Source organism: Hemitrygon akajei, chromosome 26 (genome assembly GCF_048418815.1).
Source record: "Hemitrygon akajei chromosome 26, sHemAka1.3, whole genome shotgun sequence".
Taxonomy (NCBI): Eukaryota; Metazoa; Chordata; class Chondrichthyes; order Myliobatiformes; family Dasyatidae; genus Hemitrygon; species Hemitrygon akajei.
Window position 1 is genome coordinate 60,568,362 of NC_133149.1, and position 18,770 is coordinate 60,587,131.

At 45.9% G+C, this 18,770-nt stretch overlaps 1 protein-coding gene across 1 annotated transcript; it reads right to left on the reverse strand.

The window, feature by feature from the left end:
• Positions 1-279: 279 nt before the first annotated feature.
• LOC140716727 (zinc-binding protein A33-like) lies at positions 280-17,835 on the reverse strand. Its single transcript, XM_073029538.1, has 5 exons — positions 17,527-17,835; positions 16,726-16,821; positions 16,128-16,315; positions 14,034-14,152; positions 280-1,042 (listed from the first exon to the last, which is right to left on the reverse strand). Exons 1-5 carry the CDS (start codon positions 17,557-17,559, stop codon positions 492-494), a joined length of 987 nt encoding a protein of 328 aa, XP_072885639.1. The 5' UTR covers positions 17,560-17,835; the 3' UTR covers positions 280-491.
• Between the last annotated feature and the right edge of the window lie 935 nt (positions 17,836-18,770).

The window sequence follows — 18,770 nt, forward strand, 5'->3', positions numbered from 1 at the left end:
TATTGCGATAGGTATAAAACTGATGTAGCCACTTTTTCACATATGTTCTGGTCAGGTTCTTCATCAAAATCTTTTTGGAAATCTTTATTTTCTACAATTTCTAAAGCTCTGAAAATTACTTTACAACCTAATGTACAAACATTTGATTTCTGTCTATACATGCAGTCCTCGCATGACCTTTATCCTACTCCACCTCACTATCTGCTTGAACACTCTGGTTCCCCTCCCTCTGCAAATCTTTTTTACCCCCTCCCCCCCCCCCCGAGCAGCACTGGCAAATCTACCCGCAAGGATGTTAGTCCCCCTCCAGTTCAGGGTCAAACCGTCCCGTCGTAACATGTCCCACCTTCCCGGGAACAAAGCCCAATTGTCCAGAAACATGAAGCCCTCCCTCCTGCACCATCTCCTTAGCCACGTATTTAGCTGCGCTCTCCGCACATTTATATTTACAGGGACTTTACTCCTGACGCCGGTCCCGGGACCCGACCCGTTTACAGACCCGGAGCGGAACCGGAGCAGATTCTCAGCCACTGGTTTTCATACCAAGTCGCAAAGAAAGGATAAAGTTTCCCCGTGAATTTATTCCCAGTGAAGGTGTGGAGATGGGACTTGGTCTCCGCGTTGTAAAATGAAACTGTCCCGGACTCGTAACTGAGATAAACTCCCACCCTCCCGGGGATGGGACCAGCAGGGAGACGGGACTCGGGGGACGTGGGACGGGACACGTCATAATCCCGATGTAACACGTCACCATCCCGCCTGATGATCCAGAATCCGGTCTCCGGACTCAGACTGACCCCTCTCTTCCTCTCCACAGACCCTGCGGCGACTCCCAGCCACCAGCGCTGATTCCCCGTCACCTCCACCTCCCAGTAATGTCTCCCCGATGTGAATCCCTCCGATCCCAGCACACAAATCCAGTGTGTGAATCTCTTCCCGGTGTCAGGGAGATCCCTCCGGGTCCCGGTCGGTCTCACACTCTTCCGATCCTCAGACACCTCGAGATACGGATTCGCTGTTTCCACATCCAGGGTGACAGAGACTGGGGGGAGAAGCAGAGAATTAGAGAGTCCCCGGGGATCGGGGGGTGACTCAGGCAGCGCGGCCCCGGGGATCGGGGGGAGACTCGGACAGCGCGGCCCCGGGGATCGGGGTGAGACTCGGGCAGCGCGGCCCCGGGGATCGGGGGGGAGACTCGGGCAGCGCGGCCCCGGGGATCGGGGGGAGGTTTGACCGGACGAAAGCGGGTGGACAACTAATGTCTCCCCAAGGGTTTTCCACTGAACAGGGGAAACATCCTCCCTCACTCCTGCCTGTTGACCCCTGAAAGAATTTTGTGTTTCCATGAGATCTCCTCTCATTCTCCGAAACTGGGTACAGCGAACATAGAGCAGTACAGCACAGGAACAGGCCCGTCATACAATGTTCACATTCATTTGTGAGTGTGAAGTGGGACAGTGTGATGGTTTGAGACAGTAAAGGAGGTGATAATGGGAACCAGTAGGGGAGAGGTGAATGGCAGATTGAACCAGGAGGGGGAGGGGTGGGAAGCCTGTGGGTGAACTGTGTGTGTAGACGTAATGAGAAGCTAGAGGGGGCAAAGATGGCAGGTGAGGATGACTTTGTCCCCTTTCCCACAACCCCATCCCCCGCAGCCCCTCATTAGGACAGGGGATGAATTTGCAGTGACCCTTAAGCAACACAGGTCCTGATGAAGTGTTTCAGTCTGAAGCGTCGACTGTTTACTCTTTTCCATAGAAACTTCCCGGCCTGCTGTTCCCCAAACAATTTGTGTGTGTTACTCTGCTTTAAATATATGCAATTATTTGGCCTCCACAGTTGCCTGTGGCAGATTCACTATCATGTGGATAAAGGAATTCCTCCTCATCTCTGTCCTAAATGGACATCCCTATAGTCGGAGGCTGTGCTTACCGTTCTCGACCCACTCACATCCTCCCAACATCAACTCTCTCCAGACAGGTGTCAGAGAGATCTGGCGAGACCCTTCATCAGGACCTGTGTAGCTTGGATTACCAGCATCCGCAGATTTTCTCATGTGTGATCTTTAAAGCACAAGTTGATAGGTAAATTTCTTGATTAGTCAGAGTCTCAAAAGTTATGGGGAGGAGGTGGGAGAATAGGGGTTTGGGGGATAATAAATCAGCCAGTCTTCTAAACTCCAGTGAGTTCAGGCCCAGAACCATCAAACACTCTTCATATGTTAACTCTTTCATTCCTTGAATCATTCTTGTGAATCTTCTGGACCCCCTCCAATGCCAGTACATGTTTTCCGATAGAAGGGACCCAGAACTGCTCACAATACTCCAAGTGTGGTCTGACCAATATCTTATAAAACCTCAGAATTACATCCTTGCTCTTGTATTCTAATCCTCTCGAAATGAAAGCAAACATTGAATTTGCCAATCTTACCACTGACACAAACTGCAAGTTAACCTTCAGGGAAACCTGCACAAGGACACCCATGTCCCTTTGCACCTCTGATTTTTGAATTTCGCCTTGTTTACAGGATTGTCTCTGTGTTTAATTCCTTCGACCAAAGTCGTACCTGCCTAAGTTTGTACCTGTCAAACTCTACCTGTGCTAAAAGATCCTTATTCCGTATACTGGTGCATTCAAATAAGACCATAAGACAAAGCAGCAGAAGCCGGCCATTCGGCCCATCGAATCTGCTCCGCCATTTTATCATGAGCTGATCCATTCTCCCATTTATTCCCACTCCCCCACCGTCTCACCATGACCTTTGATGCCCTGGCTACTCAGATACCTATCAATCTCTGTCTGAAATACACCCAATTTCCTGGCCTCCACTGCCACAAGAAATTCACAGATTCACCACCCTCTGGCTAAAAAAAATTTCTTTGCATCTCCGTTCTGAATGGTCGCCCTTCAATCCTTAAGTCATGCTCCCTCGTACTAGAGTCCCCCACCATGGGAAACAACTTTGCCACATCCACTCTGTCCATGCCTTTTAACATTAGAAATGTTTCTGTGAGGTGCCCCCTCATTCTTCTAAACTCCAAGGAGTACAGTCCAAGAGTGGTCAAATGTTCCACATATCTTAACCCTCTCATTCCAGGAATCATTCTAGTGAATCTTCTCTGAACCCTCTCCAATGTCAGAACATCCTTTCTTAAATAAGGATCCGAAAACTGCACACAGTATTCCAAGTGAAGTCTTACCAGTTCCTTATCGAGCATCAACATCACATCCCTGCTCCTCTACTCTATTCATCTAGAAATGAATGCCAACATTGCATTCACCTTCTTCACCACCGACTCAACCTGGAGGATAACCTTAAGGGTATCCTGCACGAGCACTCCCAAGTCCCATTGCATCTCAGAACTTTGAGTTTTCTCTCCATTTAAATAATAGTCTGCCCGTTTATTTCTTCTACCAACGTGCATAACCATACACTTTTCAACATTGTACTTCTTTTGCCACTTCTTTGACCATTCTCATAATCTATCCAAGTCTCTCTGCAAACTCTCTGTTTCCTCAGCACTACCGTCCCTTCCACTTATCTTTGTATCATCAGCAAACTTAGCCGCAAAGCTATCTATTCTATAATCCAAATCATTGATATATAACGTAAAAAGAAGTGGCCCCAACACGGACCCCTGTGGAACACCACTGGTAACTGGCAGCCAACCAGAATGGAATCCCTTTATTCCCACTCTCTGTTTCCTGCCAATCAGCCAACGTTCTATCCACATATGTAACTTTCCCGTAATTCCATGGGCTCTTATCTTGTTTAGCAGCCTCATGTGTGGCACCTTGTCAAAGGCCTTCTGAAAATCCAAATACACAACATCCACTGCATCTCCCTTGTCTAGCCTACTTGTAATCTCCTCAAAAAATTTCAATGGGTTTGTCAGGCAGGATTTTCCTTTAAGGAAACCATGCTGAGTTTGTCCTATCTTGTCATATGCCTCCAGGTACTCGGTAACCTCATCCTTGACAATTGACTCCAGCAACTTCCCAACCATTTCTCAAGCTAACAGGTCTATAATTTAATTTTTGCTTCCTTGCCCCTTTCTTTAATACCAGAGTGGCATTTACAATCTTCCACTAATCCAGAACCATGCCAGAATCTATTGACTTTTGAAAGATCATTGCTAATGCCTCCGCGATCTCCACAGCTACTTCCTTCAAAACACAAGGGTGCATTCCATCTGGTCCTGGAGATTTATCTACCCTGAGACTATTCAGCTTCCTGAGTACTTTCTCTGTCATAATTCCAATATAACTCGGAGTCCTGCCATGTGCAGAAGTTCGCTGATGACACGGCCATAGTGGGGTGTGTCAGGAATGGACAGGAGGAGGAGTATAGGAAACTGATACAGGACTTTGTGATATGGTGCAACTCAAACTACCTGCGTCTCAATATCACCAAGACCAAGGAGATGGTGGTGGACTTTAGGAGATCTAGGCCTCATATGGAGCCAGTGATCATTAATGGAGAATGTGTGGAGCAGGTTAAGACCTACAAGTATCTGGGAGTACAGTTAGACGAGAAGCTAGACTGGACTGCCAACACAGATGCCTTGTGCAGGAAGGCACAGAGTCGACTGTACTTCCTTAGAAGGTTGGCGTCATTCAATGTCTGTAGTGAGATGCTGAAGATGTTCTATAGGTCAGCTGTGGAGAGCGCCCTCTTCTTTGTAGTGGCGTGTTGGGGAGGAAGCATTAAGAAGAGGGACGCCTCACGTCTTAATAAGCAGGTAAGGAAGGCGGGCTCTGTCGTGGGCAAAGTACTGGAGAGTTTAACATCGGTAGCTGAGCGAAGGGCCCTGAGTAGGCTACGGTCAATTATGGAAAACTCTGAACATCCTCTACATAGCACCATCCAGAGACAGAGAAGCAGTTTCAGCGACAGGTTACTATCGATGCAATGCTCCTCAGACAGGATGAAGAGGTCAATACTCCCCAATGCCATTAGGCTTTACAATTCAACCGCCAGGACTTAAGAACTTTTTAAAAGCTATTATTAATGCTTTTTGAGATAGTGATTTAGATGCATATCATATTTTTTACTTGCTACAACAAGTGTATGGGACATTGGAAAAAAGTTGAATTTCCCCATGGGGATGAATAAAGTATCTATCTATCTCTATCTATCTATCTATCTAATTGTGACTGCGCACACTTCTCTTCCCTGACACCCTTGAGTGTCCGGTATACTGCTGATATCTTCCTCAGTGAGGACTGATGCAAATACTCGTTCAGTTCCTCAGCCATCTCCTTATCTCCCATTACAATTTCTCCAGCATCATTTTCTATCGGTCTTATATCCACTCTCACCCATTTTTTACTCTTTATATACTTGAAAAAGATTTTAGTATCTTATTTGATATTATTCACAAGCTTCCTTTCATAGTTCATCTTTTCCCTCTTAATGGCCTTCTTAGTTTCCTTTTGTAAGCTTTTAAAAACTTCCCAATCCTCTGTCTTCCCACTAATTTTTGTTTCCTTGAATGCCCTCTCCTTTGCTTTTACTTTGGCTTTCACTTCTCTTGTCAACCACGGTCGCATCCTTTTTCCATTCGAAAATTTCTTCTTTTTTGGAATATATCTGTCTTGCACCTTCCTCACTTCTCGCATAAACTCCAGCCACTGCTGCTCTGCCGTCCTCCCGCTAGTGTCCCTTTCCAGTCAAATTTAGCCAGTTCCTCTCTCATGCCACTGTAATTTCCGTTACTCCACTGCAATACCGACACATTGGATTTTGGCTTCTCTTTCTCAAATTTCACAGTGAACTCAATCATGTTACGATCACTGCCTCCTAACAGCTCCTTCACCTCAATCTCTCTAATCACCTCTGGGTCATTACACAATATCCACTCCAGTACCTCTGATGCCCTAGTAGGCTCAACAACAAGCTGTTCTGAAAAGCCATCTCATAGACATTCTACAAATTCTCTGTCTTGAGATCCTGTGTCGACCTGATTTTCCCAATCCACTCGCATGTTAAAATCCCCCACAATTATCATAACACTGCCCTTCTGGCAAACCTTTTCTATTTCCTGTTGTAATTTGTAGTCCACCTCACTGCAGCTGTTAGGAGGCCTGTAGATAACTGCCATCAGGGTCCTTTTACCCCAGCGATTTCTTAGCTCAACCCATAAAGATTCTTCCGATCCTATGTCACCTCTTTCCAATGATTTAATATCATTTCTTACCAATAAAGCCACGCCACCCCCTCTGCCTACCTGCCTATCCTTCCGATACACCGTGTATCCTTGGACGTTCAGCTCTCAGAGACATTCATCCTTTAGCCACGTCTCAGTGATGGCCACAAAATTACACCTGCCAATCTGTAGCTGTACGACAAGATCATCCACCTTATTCCTTATGCTGTGTGTATTTAAGTATAACACCTTAAGTCCAGTATTTGATACTTTTAGTTTTGATTGCACTGCAACTCATCCTAGTGGCTGCAAATTTGCCCCATCACCTGCCTGTCCTTCCTGACATCTTTACTGCTCTCTATCTTAGATTTATTTCCGTTTTCCTCCTCCTCCACTCTATCATTCCGGTTTCCCATCCCCCTGCCAAATGAGTTTAAACCCTCCCTAACAGCTCTATTAAACATTCCCGCTATGGTTCAGGTGTAACCCGTCCTTTTTGAACAGGTAATACTTCCCCCAGAAGAGATACCAATGATCCAAGAATCTGAAGCCCTGCCCCCTGCACCAGTCTCTCAGCCATGCATTCATCTGCCTGATCCTACTATTCTTGCCCTCGCTAGCACCTGGCACAGGTAGCAATCCTGAGATTACTACCCTGGAGGTCCTGCTTCTCAGCTTCATTCCTAACTCCCGGAAATCTCTCTTCAGGACCTCCTCCCTTTCCTCTCTATGTCATTGGTACCAACATGTACCAAGACAGCTGGCTGCTCGCCCTCTCCCTTCAGAATATTCTGGACCCAATCCGAGACATCCCGTACCCTGGCACCTGGGAGGCAGCACACCATATAACATATAACCATATAACAATCACAGCACGGAAACAGGCCATTCCGGCCCTCCTAGTCCGTGCTGAACTCTTAATCTCACCTAGTCCCACCTACCCGCACTCAGCCCATAACCCTCCACTCCTTTCCTATCCATATACCTATCCAATTTTACCTTAAATGACACAACTGATCTGGCCTCTACTACTTCTACAGGAAGCTCATTCCACACAGCTATCACTCTCTGAGTAAAGAAATACCCCCTCGTGTTTCCCTTAAACTTTTGCCCCCTAACTCTCAAATCATGTCCTCTCGTTTGAATCTCCCCTACTCTCAATGGAAACAGCCTATTCACGTCAACTCTATCTATCCCTCTCAACATTTTAAATACCTCGATCAAATCCCCCCTCAACCTTCTACGCTCCAATGAATAGAGACCTAACTTGTTCAACCTTTCTCTGTAACTTAAGTGCTGAAACCCTGGTAACATCCTAGTAAATCGTCTCTGCACTCTCTCTAATTTATTGATATCTTTCCTATAATTCGGTGACCATGCGGGTATCTCTACCAGGCTCACAGAATCTCCTGTTTGTTCCCCTGACTATGGAATCCCCTATGACTACCGCATTCCTCTTCTCCCCCCTTCCCTCCTGCACAACAGCGCCAGGCTCAGTGCCAGAGACCTGGTCACCGTGGCCGTCCCCTGTCAGGTCATCCCCCTCAACAGCATCCGAAACGATATACTTGTTGCTGAAGGGGGCAGCCACAGGGGTGCTTTCCACTATCCTGGCATTTCCCTTCCCTCTCCTGACAGTCACCCAGTTTTCTGACCCCTGTAGCCTAGGGATGACTACCTCCCTGTAGCTCCTGTCTATCACCTCTTCATTTTCTCTAATAAGCAGTAGGTCATCAAGCTGCAGCTCCAGATCCCTAACACGGTCTCCGAGGAGCTGAATCTCGGTTCACCTGGTGCAGATGTGGCTATCAGGGAGGCTGGAGGTCTCCCAGGATTCCCACATCTGACACCCTGAACAAAGCACTAACCCTGCAGACATGCTACCTAATTCTACAGGAATGAAACAAAGAAAGATAGGTCTACTCACCCACTTACTTCGCCAAATACACGAACTTTTTAAACCGTTAGCTAATGTTCCCTGCTGTTCCCCCATCCGTCCAGGCCGATTTGCAAAGGGGAGAAAAAGAGTCGGTTCCTCGCTCTCGCCTCTTCCCGTTACCGCCTAAGCCCGTTGAGCCAAAGCCCTACACTCTGCTGCCACCCACTCCGCTGCCCGCTGTATAGGGTGGTCATCTTTTTAAACTCTCCGCGCTGTCCTGCGCAGTCTCGCCGTTCTTGTACACAAAGTTTTTTTTAAAAACTGCCTTCCTTCAGAATTTAGCTCCCACACCGCCCTTCTTGTCCCAATCTAAAAAAACATCTTCAGTCCTGTATTCATCAGCCTATTCCACACTGTCCACATGAAATTCAGCAAGGCCTTTGATGTCGATGATAGACCACACTTGGAGCATTGTCTGCATTTCCGGTTCCCGAATATGGGGAGGATGTCATTACACTGGACAGGAGGCTTCAGGAGGATGTTACCAGGACTGGGGGCTTAGGTTAAAATCAAAGAGTGGGTAAGCTTGGGCTATTCAGCTGTAGTGTAAGATGTTCAGGTATGACCCCTTATCGAGGTAAATAATTCATAAGGAGCTTAAATAACGTTTCTTTTTCTAAGAAATGGGAGTACAGAACCAGAGGCCTCAGATTGAAAGTGAGACGGGAAATTTTTATGAGAGGTTTATCTGGTAACATTCTAATAGAGAGGGAGGTTGGTAAATGGAATTTGCCCTCAGACGCTGTAGAAACAGGTAAAAATAAAATATTGTAAAATAAATTTGGGCAGGTACACAGATGGGAAATGGTTAGAGGGATGGGGGGGGGGGCAAACACACACAAATGGGCCAGGCTCAAGAAGACATCTTAGTCTTGCAGATTGATGAAGTGGGCCGTGGGTTCAACATCCATCAAACCCTCCCAGATCATCCTCCTGAGGAATCTCACCCCGGAGTCTGTCTGTGAAGTGTTGATGTGACGTCACGTCAGAAGGCAGCTCAGTGCCACAGAACAGACAGACTGGGTAAGGACGGCAGATTTCAATCCTAAATGGGAATTTGTGCCTATTTCTGTGGCCGTGTGTCACACTCTGATAGTATATCTGTGTGTGTGTGTGTGTGTGTGTGTGTGTGTGTGTGTGTGTGTGTGTGTGTGTGTGTGTGTGTGTGTGTGTGTGTGTGTGTGTGTGTGTGTCTGTGTGTGTGTCTGTGTGTGTGTGTTGAATGTGGTAAATATCCGTGTGATGTGTATACACATTGAAGAATTTGTATGTTACAGTGTGTCATCACATGTCTGGTGTGTGTTGACAATGTGTCACATGTGATTGAGTTGTTTAAATGAATAAATGACTGTCTCTGAAGAGATTGGTTTCCAGGTTACTGAGGGAAATAACAACGTACATTGCTGAGGCTCTGACTACAATCTGCCAGTCCTTCCTGTGTATGTGTGTGAGGGAGCTTTGCCAGGCCGGTTACGCTGTGTGTGCTTCTCCCGAGATGAAATCTTGACCCATGTCAATGTTTGTTGGTGTGTCCGAGCTCATTCTCACAATGCTTCAATGTAGTGGTCTGATCACCATAAGACATAGGAGCAGAATTAGGCCATTTGCCCATGGAGTCTGCTCCGTCATTCAATCATGGCTGATCCTTTTTTTCCCTCCTCAGCCCCGCTCCCAGGCCTCCCCGTAACCTTTGATGCTGTGTCCAATCCAGAACCTATCAAGCTCTGCCTTAAATACACCCAACAGGTTCCACAAATTCACCAGCCGTTGGCTCAAATTTCTTCGCATCTGTTTTAAATAGACCCCCCTCTATCTTGATGCTGTGCCCTCTTGTGCTAAACTCCACCGCCATGGGAAACATCCTTTCCACATCTACTCTGTCTGGGCCTTTCAACATTCGAAAGGTTTCAATGAGATCCCCCCTCATCTTTCTAAAGTCCAGCGAGTACAGACACAGAGCTATCAAACGTTCCTCGTATGATAACCCTTTCATTCCTGGAATCATCCTTATGAAATGAAGCTTCTGCAATGCCAGCACATCTTTTCTTAGATGAGGAGCCCAAAATTGTTCACAATACTCAAGGTGAGGCTTCACCAGCTCCTTATAAAGCCTCAGCATCACATCCCTGCTCTTGAATTGAATGCTAACATTGGATTTGCCGTCCTCACCACTGACTCTACCTGCAAGTTAACCTTTAGGATGTTCTGCAGAATGACTGCTAAGTCCATTTTCATCTCAGCTTTTTGGGTTTTCTCCCCATTTGAAAAAAAATCTGCACATTATTTCTATGACCAAAGTGCATGGCCATGCATTTTCCAAGATCGTATATCATTTGCCACTTTCCTTCCCATTCTCCTCATTCAAGTCCTTGTCCAGCCTAACTGTTTCCTCAACACTACCGGCCCCTCCACCAATCTTCATATCATCTGCAAACTTGGAAACAAAGCCATCTACTCTAGGACAAGAGGGTATGACTTCAGGATTGAAGGATTTCCTTTTAGAACTGAGATGCGGAGAAACTACTTTAATCAGTGTGTGGAAAATCTATGGAATTTGTTGCCACAAGTGGCTGTTAAGGCCAAGTCATATTTAAGGCAGAGATAGATAGGTTCTTGATTGGCCAGGGCATCAAAGGGTATAAGGTGAAAGCAGGGGAGTGGGGATCACCGGAAGAATTGGATCTGCCCATGACTGAATGGTGGAGCAGACTCGTTGGGCCGAATGGCCTACTTCTGCTCCTATATCTTATGGTCTATTCCATCAGCTAGATCTTGATATACAGCATAAAATGAAGGTGTCCTAACACTGACCCCTGTGGAACACGAGTCACTGGCAGCCAACCAGAAAAGGATCCCTTTACTCTCATTCACTGTCTCCTACCAATCAGCCAATGTTCTAACCATGCCTGTAACTTTTCTGTAATACCATGGTCTCTTAACCTGGTTACCACCTTCATGTGTGGCACCTTCTCAAAGGCCTTCTGAGATTCCAAATATACAACATCCACTGCATCCCCTTCATCGATCCTGCTTGTAATCTCCTCAAAGAATCCCAACAGGTTTGTCAGTCAGGATATTCCCTTAACGAAGCCATGCTGACTTGTCCTGTCTTGTCCAGTGTCACCAAGTATTCCATAACCTCATACTTAACAATTGACTCCAATTTCTTCCCAACCACAGAGGTGAGGCTAACTGGTCAATAATTTCCTTTCTGCTGCCTTCCTCCTTACTTAAAGGGTTAAGTGACATTTGCCATTTTCCAGTCCTCTGGCACTATGCCAAGGTCCAATGATTTTTGAAAGATCATTTGAAATGCCTCCACAATGTCTACCACAACCTCTTTCAGAACACGAGGGTGCAGTTCATCTGGTCCGCGTGACTTATGTACCTTTAGGGCTTTCAGCTTTTTGAGCACCTTCTCCCTTGTAACAGTAACTGCACTCACTTCTCTTCCCTCACACTCTTCAACATCTGGCACAGTGCTAGTGTCTTCCACGGTGAAGACTGGTGCAAAATATTTGGTTTATCTGCCATCTCTTTATCCTGTGTTATTATATATCCATCCTCATTTTCTAGCGGTCCTATATCCACTCTCATCTCTGTTTTATTTGTTTACAATACATGAAAAACAATTTGATATTGTTTGCTAACTTGTTTTACAAAGACAGGTGTGTAAAAAGGGCCTGAAGGATCTTTGGAGACCATTGCACATTTAGATGGAGACATAACGTAAAGATTTTTAATCCTCATGTATATGAAGGATGTAAGTAATAAATTCAATTCAATTCAAATCAATTTCTTGTTTATTTTTTCCCATCCAATCATCCTTATAGTTCCTCTCTGTAGATATTTAAAAGCTTCCCAATCCTCTCTTTTCCTACTAATATTTGTTTAGTTGTATGCCCTCTCTTTTGCCTTTACAATAACTTGTCTCCCCTTGTCAGCCACGGTTTTACTATTTTGCCATTTGAGTATTGATTTATTTTTGGAATACATCTATCCTTCACCTTCCTCATTTTCCCACAAACTGACACCATTTCTGCTCTGCTCTCATCCCTGCCAGCATCTCCTTCCAATTTGCTTTGGCCAACTCCTCTCTCAGACCACTGTAATTTATTTTACTCCTCTGAACTACTACAATGTCAGAATTTACTTTCCCCTTATCAAATTTCAAGTTGAACTCAGTCATGTTGTGAGCACTGCTTCCTAAGGTTTCTTTTAACTACTCACCTCTGGTTCAATACATAACACCCAATCCAGTAGAGCTGTTCCCCGAGTAGGCTCAACGACAAACTGCTCTAGAAAGCCATCACATTGCATTCAACAAACTCAGTCTCTTGAGATCCTTTACCAACCTGATTTTCCCAATTAACCTGCATGTTGAAATCTCCCATCATTATCATAACATTGTCCTTTTCATCAGCCTTTTCTATTTCCAGTTGTAATCTGTGGGTCTCAACCCACTGACTGTTGGGAGGCCTGTATATGACTGGTGTCAGTGTCATTTTTACTTTTGCAGTTCCTTACCTCAACCCACAATGATTCAACATCTTCCAATCCTATGTCACATCTAGCTGCTGATTTATCAACAGAGCCACACCACCCCCTCACCTGACCTTCCTATACCACCGATACATTCTGTAACCTTGGACATTCAGCTCCCAACTACAACCATCCTTCAGCCACGATTCCGTGATGGCCACAACATCATACCTGACAATCGGTAATAGTGCAACAAGATCATCCACCTTATTTCTCATACTCCATGCATTGAGATATAACACTTTGTGTACTGTATCTGCTACCCTTTTTAATTCAGCATCCCTAATGCACTGATACTCACCCTGCTGGCTGCAATTTTCTCCTCGCTTCTGTCCGCCCTATCTGACAGTCTGACTGCACGCTATCTTTGCATTTTTACCATCAGTCCTATCCCTTCACTCCAGTTCCTGAGCATCTCCCCCATTCAAATTTGTTCAGACCTTCCCCAACAGCTCTATCAAACCTCTCTGTGAGAATATTGTTCTCCCTCCAGTTGAGGTGCGACCCGTCCCTTTTGAGCAGGTCATTCCTCCACCAGAATAGATCCAAATGATCCAAGAACCTGAATCCCTGTCCCCAGCACCATCTTCTCAGCCATGTTTATCTGTCAAATTATCCTGTTTCTACCCTCACCAGCACGTGGCACAGGCAGCAATCCAGAAATTACAACCCTGGGGGTGCTGCTTCTGAACTTTCTACCAGGCTCTCCAAATTCTATTTTCAGGACCTCTTTGTTTTTACTTCCAATGTCATTGTCACAAATTTACCAAAATATCAGGCTCTTTTCCCTCCCTCTCTAAAATGCTGCGGACACGATTCGAGGCATCCCTGACCCTGGCACCTAAGAGGCAACATACCATTCGGGTGTCCCGTTCACATCAATAGATTCTCCTGTCTGTTCCCCTGACGATTCAGTCCCCGATCACGACCACTCCCCTCTTCTGCCTCTAACAACAGTGAGAGATGCTGATCCAGAAGGGGGAAGACCTGCGTCAATCAGAGTCTGCACTCACAGGGCACATGAAGGACTTGTGTATTTTCCTGACAATCACCACACTGATACCTGCTTTTATTCCCTACAATATTATCATCAGTATTAAATTCCCAGTTCCTCTGGTAGATCCAAACTCATGTCCTGGTGTGTTAATGCATTTGCCTGGGATTGGAACACAGTGGATCATCTGCCAGTCCCGTGTATTGGTTGTATTGTGACCCTGTGCTGGTGTGTCCAGGGGTCTGACATCTCCAGCTGACCATGTGACAGTGATGCTTCCCAGTCGGTGGGGTTGATGTGAAATAAACTTCAGTTCCCCTTCAGCCCAGTATTACAGACACTCTTTGCCTCAAATTGGAACTAAATTGAGCTTCATAAACAAGGAGAAATGAATCTTTGTAAGTTTTACCTCGATTAATAGCATCAAGCGTTTCTCTCAGCACTGTGTTCAACAAATAGAGGTGATCGAATTTTTCAACCGGTAGGGTCTCATCTGTCACTGACAATTCCTGGACATCGTCATTAATCCTGTAAATATTAAACTGCTGGTTATTAATTGCTATTCTGAACTATTTTACAAATCCATTCAGGGTTTCAGTAAAGAGCCTGTCCTACCTTCTGTTCCGACGAGCTTCCTCCTGAAATAAATAAAACACAAATCTGATTAGACTTGGACTTACTGTCCACATCCTGAATATCCTCCAAATCATTACAAGGTGTTGAAAATTCCCACTCCCGCAGTCACTCACACACACGGACAATACAGAACCACGGGGTAACTTACAAGGAAAGTTTCTGAATGTCAGACCATTACTGAGAGGATGAAACTTACAGGGAAGACAGGACAGGCTGTGCATTTTCATCTGGATATGACGTCAGTGTGATAGGATGGAGGAATTTAAGATCAGTGATGTATGTGATTGTGTGCGGGTGGAGGAAGTACCTCTATTTATGGAGAGACTTATGGGGAGATGTAATTCCAGATGGATTTTAACAAATTCCACAAGAAATTTAGTGAGGAGGATGTGGAACTCAGTGCCACAGGAGTGGTTGAAATGGAATGGCAGAGACTGACTGTAATGGGGAGGCTGGATAAACACTTGAGAGACCAGAGATTTCGGGGCACTGTTGCTGGTTGTGGTGAGTAGGTGGCAGGAGGATTGTGAAGCAGGGAAATTGAGATGAGAAAATGGGCCGAATGGCCTGGTTATGTTTTGAACGATTGAACGTTCATTTGAATGTTATCTATAAAAGTAAAGAGACAATAATAGTTTCCCTAATCTGATGGAAACCAGATACAGAAGATAAGTCTGATGTGTGGGTCAAATTCTTTGTTCTCACTGATTGACGAAGAGACCCTCACACCAACCGCACCAGACACACTCACAGACTGTGACTGGAAATGGGAGTTAATGAGAGTATTAGAGGATATTTAATGTAGACTTAAGGACACAGTCAGCAGCTCTGTGTTGTAGTCAGCGTAAATAATTTCAGAGAAAATTGCATTCTGTCCTGGGATGTACAGAAGTTGTGGAAGTCCAATTTTGGGACAATAGACAATAGACAATAGGTGCAGGTGTAGGCCATTCGGCCCTTCTAGCCAACACCGCCATTCACTGTGATCATGGCTGATCATACACAATCAGCACCCCGTTCCTGCCCTCTCCCCATATCCCTTGACCCCGCTATCTATAAGAGCTCTATCTAACTCTCTCTTGAAAGCATCCAGAGACTTGGCCTCCACTGCCTTCTGGGGCAGAGCCTTCCACATATCCACCACTCTCCAGGTGAAAAAGTTTTTCTGTATCACTGTTCTATATGGCCTACCTCTTATTCTTAAACTGTGGCCTCTAGTTGTGGACTCACCCATCAGCGGGAACATGCTTCCTGCCTCCAGCGTGTCCAATCCCTTAATAATCTTATTATTATGGGACAACAACCACCCTGAATAGATGCATCAATTGTCTGGTGAGAAACTGTTTACTGCCATTTGTAAATGCTGTGTGTAGGAGCAACACGTCTGTTTTCTGTCTGCATTGTATTCTGTGTTACGTGTTTATTATGGTAACTCGTTACGTGAGTGGGGACGTGGTAAAAGCGAAGGGAAAAAGTTACGTATCTGTACTTTGTTCTGGGCAGTTTTGAGCTGGGGACGGGCGGATGTCATTCTGTATTTGACTGCTGTGTTGCAGCTTACTTTACAATGAATTACCCTGAAGTTTCATCGCTTCAAGATTGTATTTTGCTAATGAAGGACTGAAAGCGTATCTTGGACATTTTGAAATGTCATTATTGGAGTGATTGGAGGGCGCATCATGCAAGTATAACAACTTGTGTGAGGTCGCCGGCAGCGGCAATTGATTTGTTAGAATTGGCCGCTATGCTGTGTTTATTTCAAATATACCACTGTTCATTTAGTGCCCTTTGACAGAAACAAATTGAAATTTAATCCCTCACCTTGAGAAATATCACACTGTCTTTTTGATCCATCTGTTCCTTTAACTTAGTGATTTCCTCTTGAATAATCCTTATATTTTCTTGAATCTCCCGAAGATTTTTCTCCATTGGATTGAGAATCCTCTTCTCTTCTTCCCTGAGATCCCTGAGTAAGCTCTGCTCTTTCTCAGTGATAATCCGGCGCAGTTCACCAAACTGGGATGTGATGTGGGACTGAATGCTGTGTGACTGTTTCTGTTGAATGAAAGGTGAAGATTAATATACTGCATTGCTGTGCTCTGTTTTCTTTTGTTGTTAAGTTCGGTCTATTAGAGTCCATGCTACTTCTGAGTGCATTCCCGTCAACACCATTCCCTCACGTTTTCCTGAAACCTACTCTCACTTATTGATCCATAAGCTCCCATCTGATTCACACACACCCTCCCCACCTTTACAGGGTTAACGGTAATTAGCCATTCATCCAGCATGTCCTTGAGATGTGTCGGAGTCTCTCGTGGTCACAGGGGGAGCATGCAAACTCCACAAAGACAGCATCAGGGGTCAGGACCGAACCCAGGTCACTGGAGCTGCGAGACTCGGCTATTCTGCATTAAATGGAGCAAAACTCGACAGTAATATCACAAATTCCGCTCAGGAAGTCTCACCCGAACTCCGGAAATCTTCTCTTTCTGTTGCTGCTCCTTTTCCTGGAAGTCTGATTTCTTTTTTGTGAGAGAGTCTACGGAAGATTTTAGCTGATCCTGGAAGTCAGAGAGTGAAGGAAATAGAAACAAAGATGCATCAAAAGAAACAGGTGATCAAACCATATTATCACACAAAATGCCGGAGGAACTCAGTGAGTCAGGCAGCATTTATTCAGGGGAAATAAACAGTCGGTGTTCCGGGATGAGACCCTTCATTAGGACTGTGAAGGAATGGGACAGAAGCCAGAATAAAAAGGTTAGGGATGAGAACCAGCTGACAGGTGACGGGTGAGACAACGTGAGAGGGAACGTGGGGGAGGGTGATGAAGTGAGAAGCTGAGAGGGGACAGGTGGAAGAGGTAAAGGGCTGGAGAATTAGGAATCTAATTCGCGAGGACAATCGACCATGAAAGAAACAGGAGGAACTGGGCTGTTTGCGGCCCTGAATGGTGACGAGGGAGGAGGTTAGGAGTCAGGAGTAGCACTTGTCCCGCTTGCAGGTGTCAGTGCCAGGAGGGAGATCAGTGGGTAGGAGTGAGTGGGTAATGGAGTCATAGTACGTAGAGAACGATCCTTACAGAGCGTGGAGAGTTGTGGGGAAGGGTGGGTCTGGGCTGTTGGAGGGAGAGATGTGTTTGGTGGTAGAATTCCTTTGGAGATGGCGGAAGTTGCGGGGAATGATGTGTTCGATGTGAAGGCTCCTGTGGTCCCAGGCAGAAGAATGGAGGATAGAGTGAAGATCAAATTCGGGTTAGTTTTTACCTTGTAGATTTTAACAGCTTCTTTAATCGGCATGAAGCGGTGCTCTCTGTGTTCCTGCGCGTCTCTACACACCAGACAGATCAGTGTCTTGTCCGTTTCACAAAACAGCTTCAGTTCTTCCTCATGTTCCTCACAGTGAAGTTTACTTTCTTTCCCTTTCAGATTCAGGTTTAGATTTCGAACTTTTTGTGTCAGATTTGCTAAGGCCCGATTGACCCTGAGGGTGCGGTCAGCAAACTCCTCTCTACATTCCGGGCAGGAGTTTCTCTGCTTCCTTTCCCAACACCGTGTGATACAAGAGCGACAGAAGTTGTGTCCACACTCCAGTATAACCGGATCGGTGAAGAAATCCAGGCAGACGGGACAAATTACCTCCTCGCTCAAACTCTCGGCCGGTCCTTTCGAAGCCATGTTAACTCCAGCACTTCCTGATTCAGAATGCTTTCACTTTCGGGGAGCTGCTGATCCCCTGCAGTACCGCGATTGTCCACTACGCGCGCTGCAGACTCGGGGAATGAACATTATGTTGCTGTCTGAGGGAGGAATTGTATCTATATCAGGGAGGGATTAGAAACAGATTAAGCATGTCGGAACAGTCTCAGGGAATGAACATTCTGCTGCTGGATGTGTTCAATGGGAAGTAATAGTGGTAATTTCCATCGCAGGGTGAGATCAGCAACACATTAAACAGATCAGAACAGAAATGAAAACTCGGCCGTGGACTGCCGAAGCCCGGCTCCGAAAGGAGCGGCGTTGGGCCAGGGGTTTGCAACCTCGTCCCGAAAAGCGGCAGTGCACAGAAATGTCAAATGAACCTCCAAAGGCGTCATACCTGAGATCGGAAGGTCCTTCCCCTGGAAGACGATTGAAAGGAGAAGCCACAGGGCCGGTAACCTTCGCCCTGGACAGGGGACTCTGACGAGCTGCTGTTGGCGGCCTGTGTCCCGGTAGGCTTGTTATGATCCCAGCCCCCTCCTTTGTGAGAATCGCAAGAGAAGAGAGAGATACGTGCGGTGTCCCTCGTTTCACGGCGAGGCAAAAGCTGGCGACTGTGGTCATTGTCTCGTGGAGACACCTTTGTGAATTGGGAACTGTACTACGTGTATACCCTCAGGGCAACGTGGGTGGAGAGACGGAGAGAGATTGCATCATCCCAACCTGATTGACATCTGAGACCCCGTGAGTTCAGATAAAAGAGGGCTGGTAAAGACGGCCCCCCAGACGCACCAGAAGACACGCTAGAA

What these genes read in the sequence shown, in the direction of transcription:
- LOC140716727 (XM_073029538.1), bottom strand. Translation starts at nt 17,559, where the DNA reads ATGCCGATTAAAGAAGCTGTTAAAATCTACAAG. An exon ending in ATTCAAGAGGAAATCACTAA is followed by an intron (nt 14,153 to 16,127) that starts GTTAAAGGAACA and finishes TAATATTTACAG; the next exon opens with GATTAATGACGATGTCCAGG. An exon ending in GCTTGATGCTATTAATCGAG is followed by an intron (nt 1,043 to 14,033) that starts GTAAAACTTACA and finishes TTCTCCCCCCAG; the next exon opens with TCTCTGTCACCCTGGATGTG.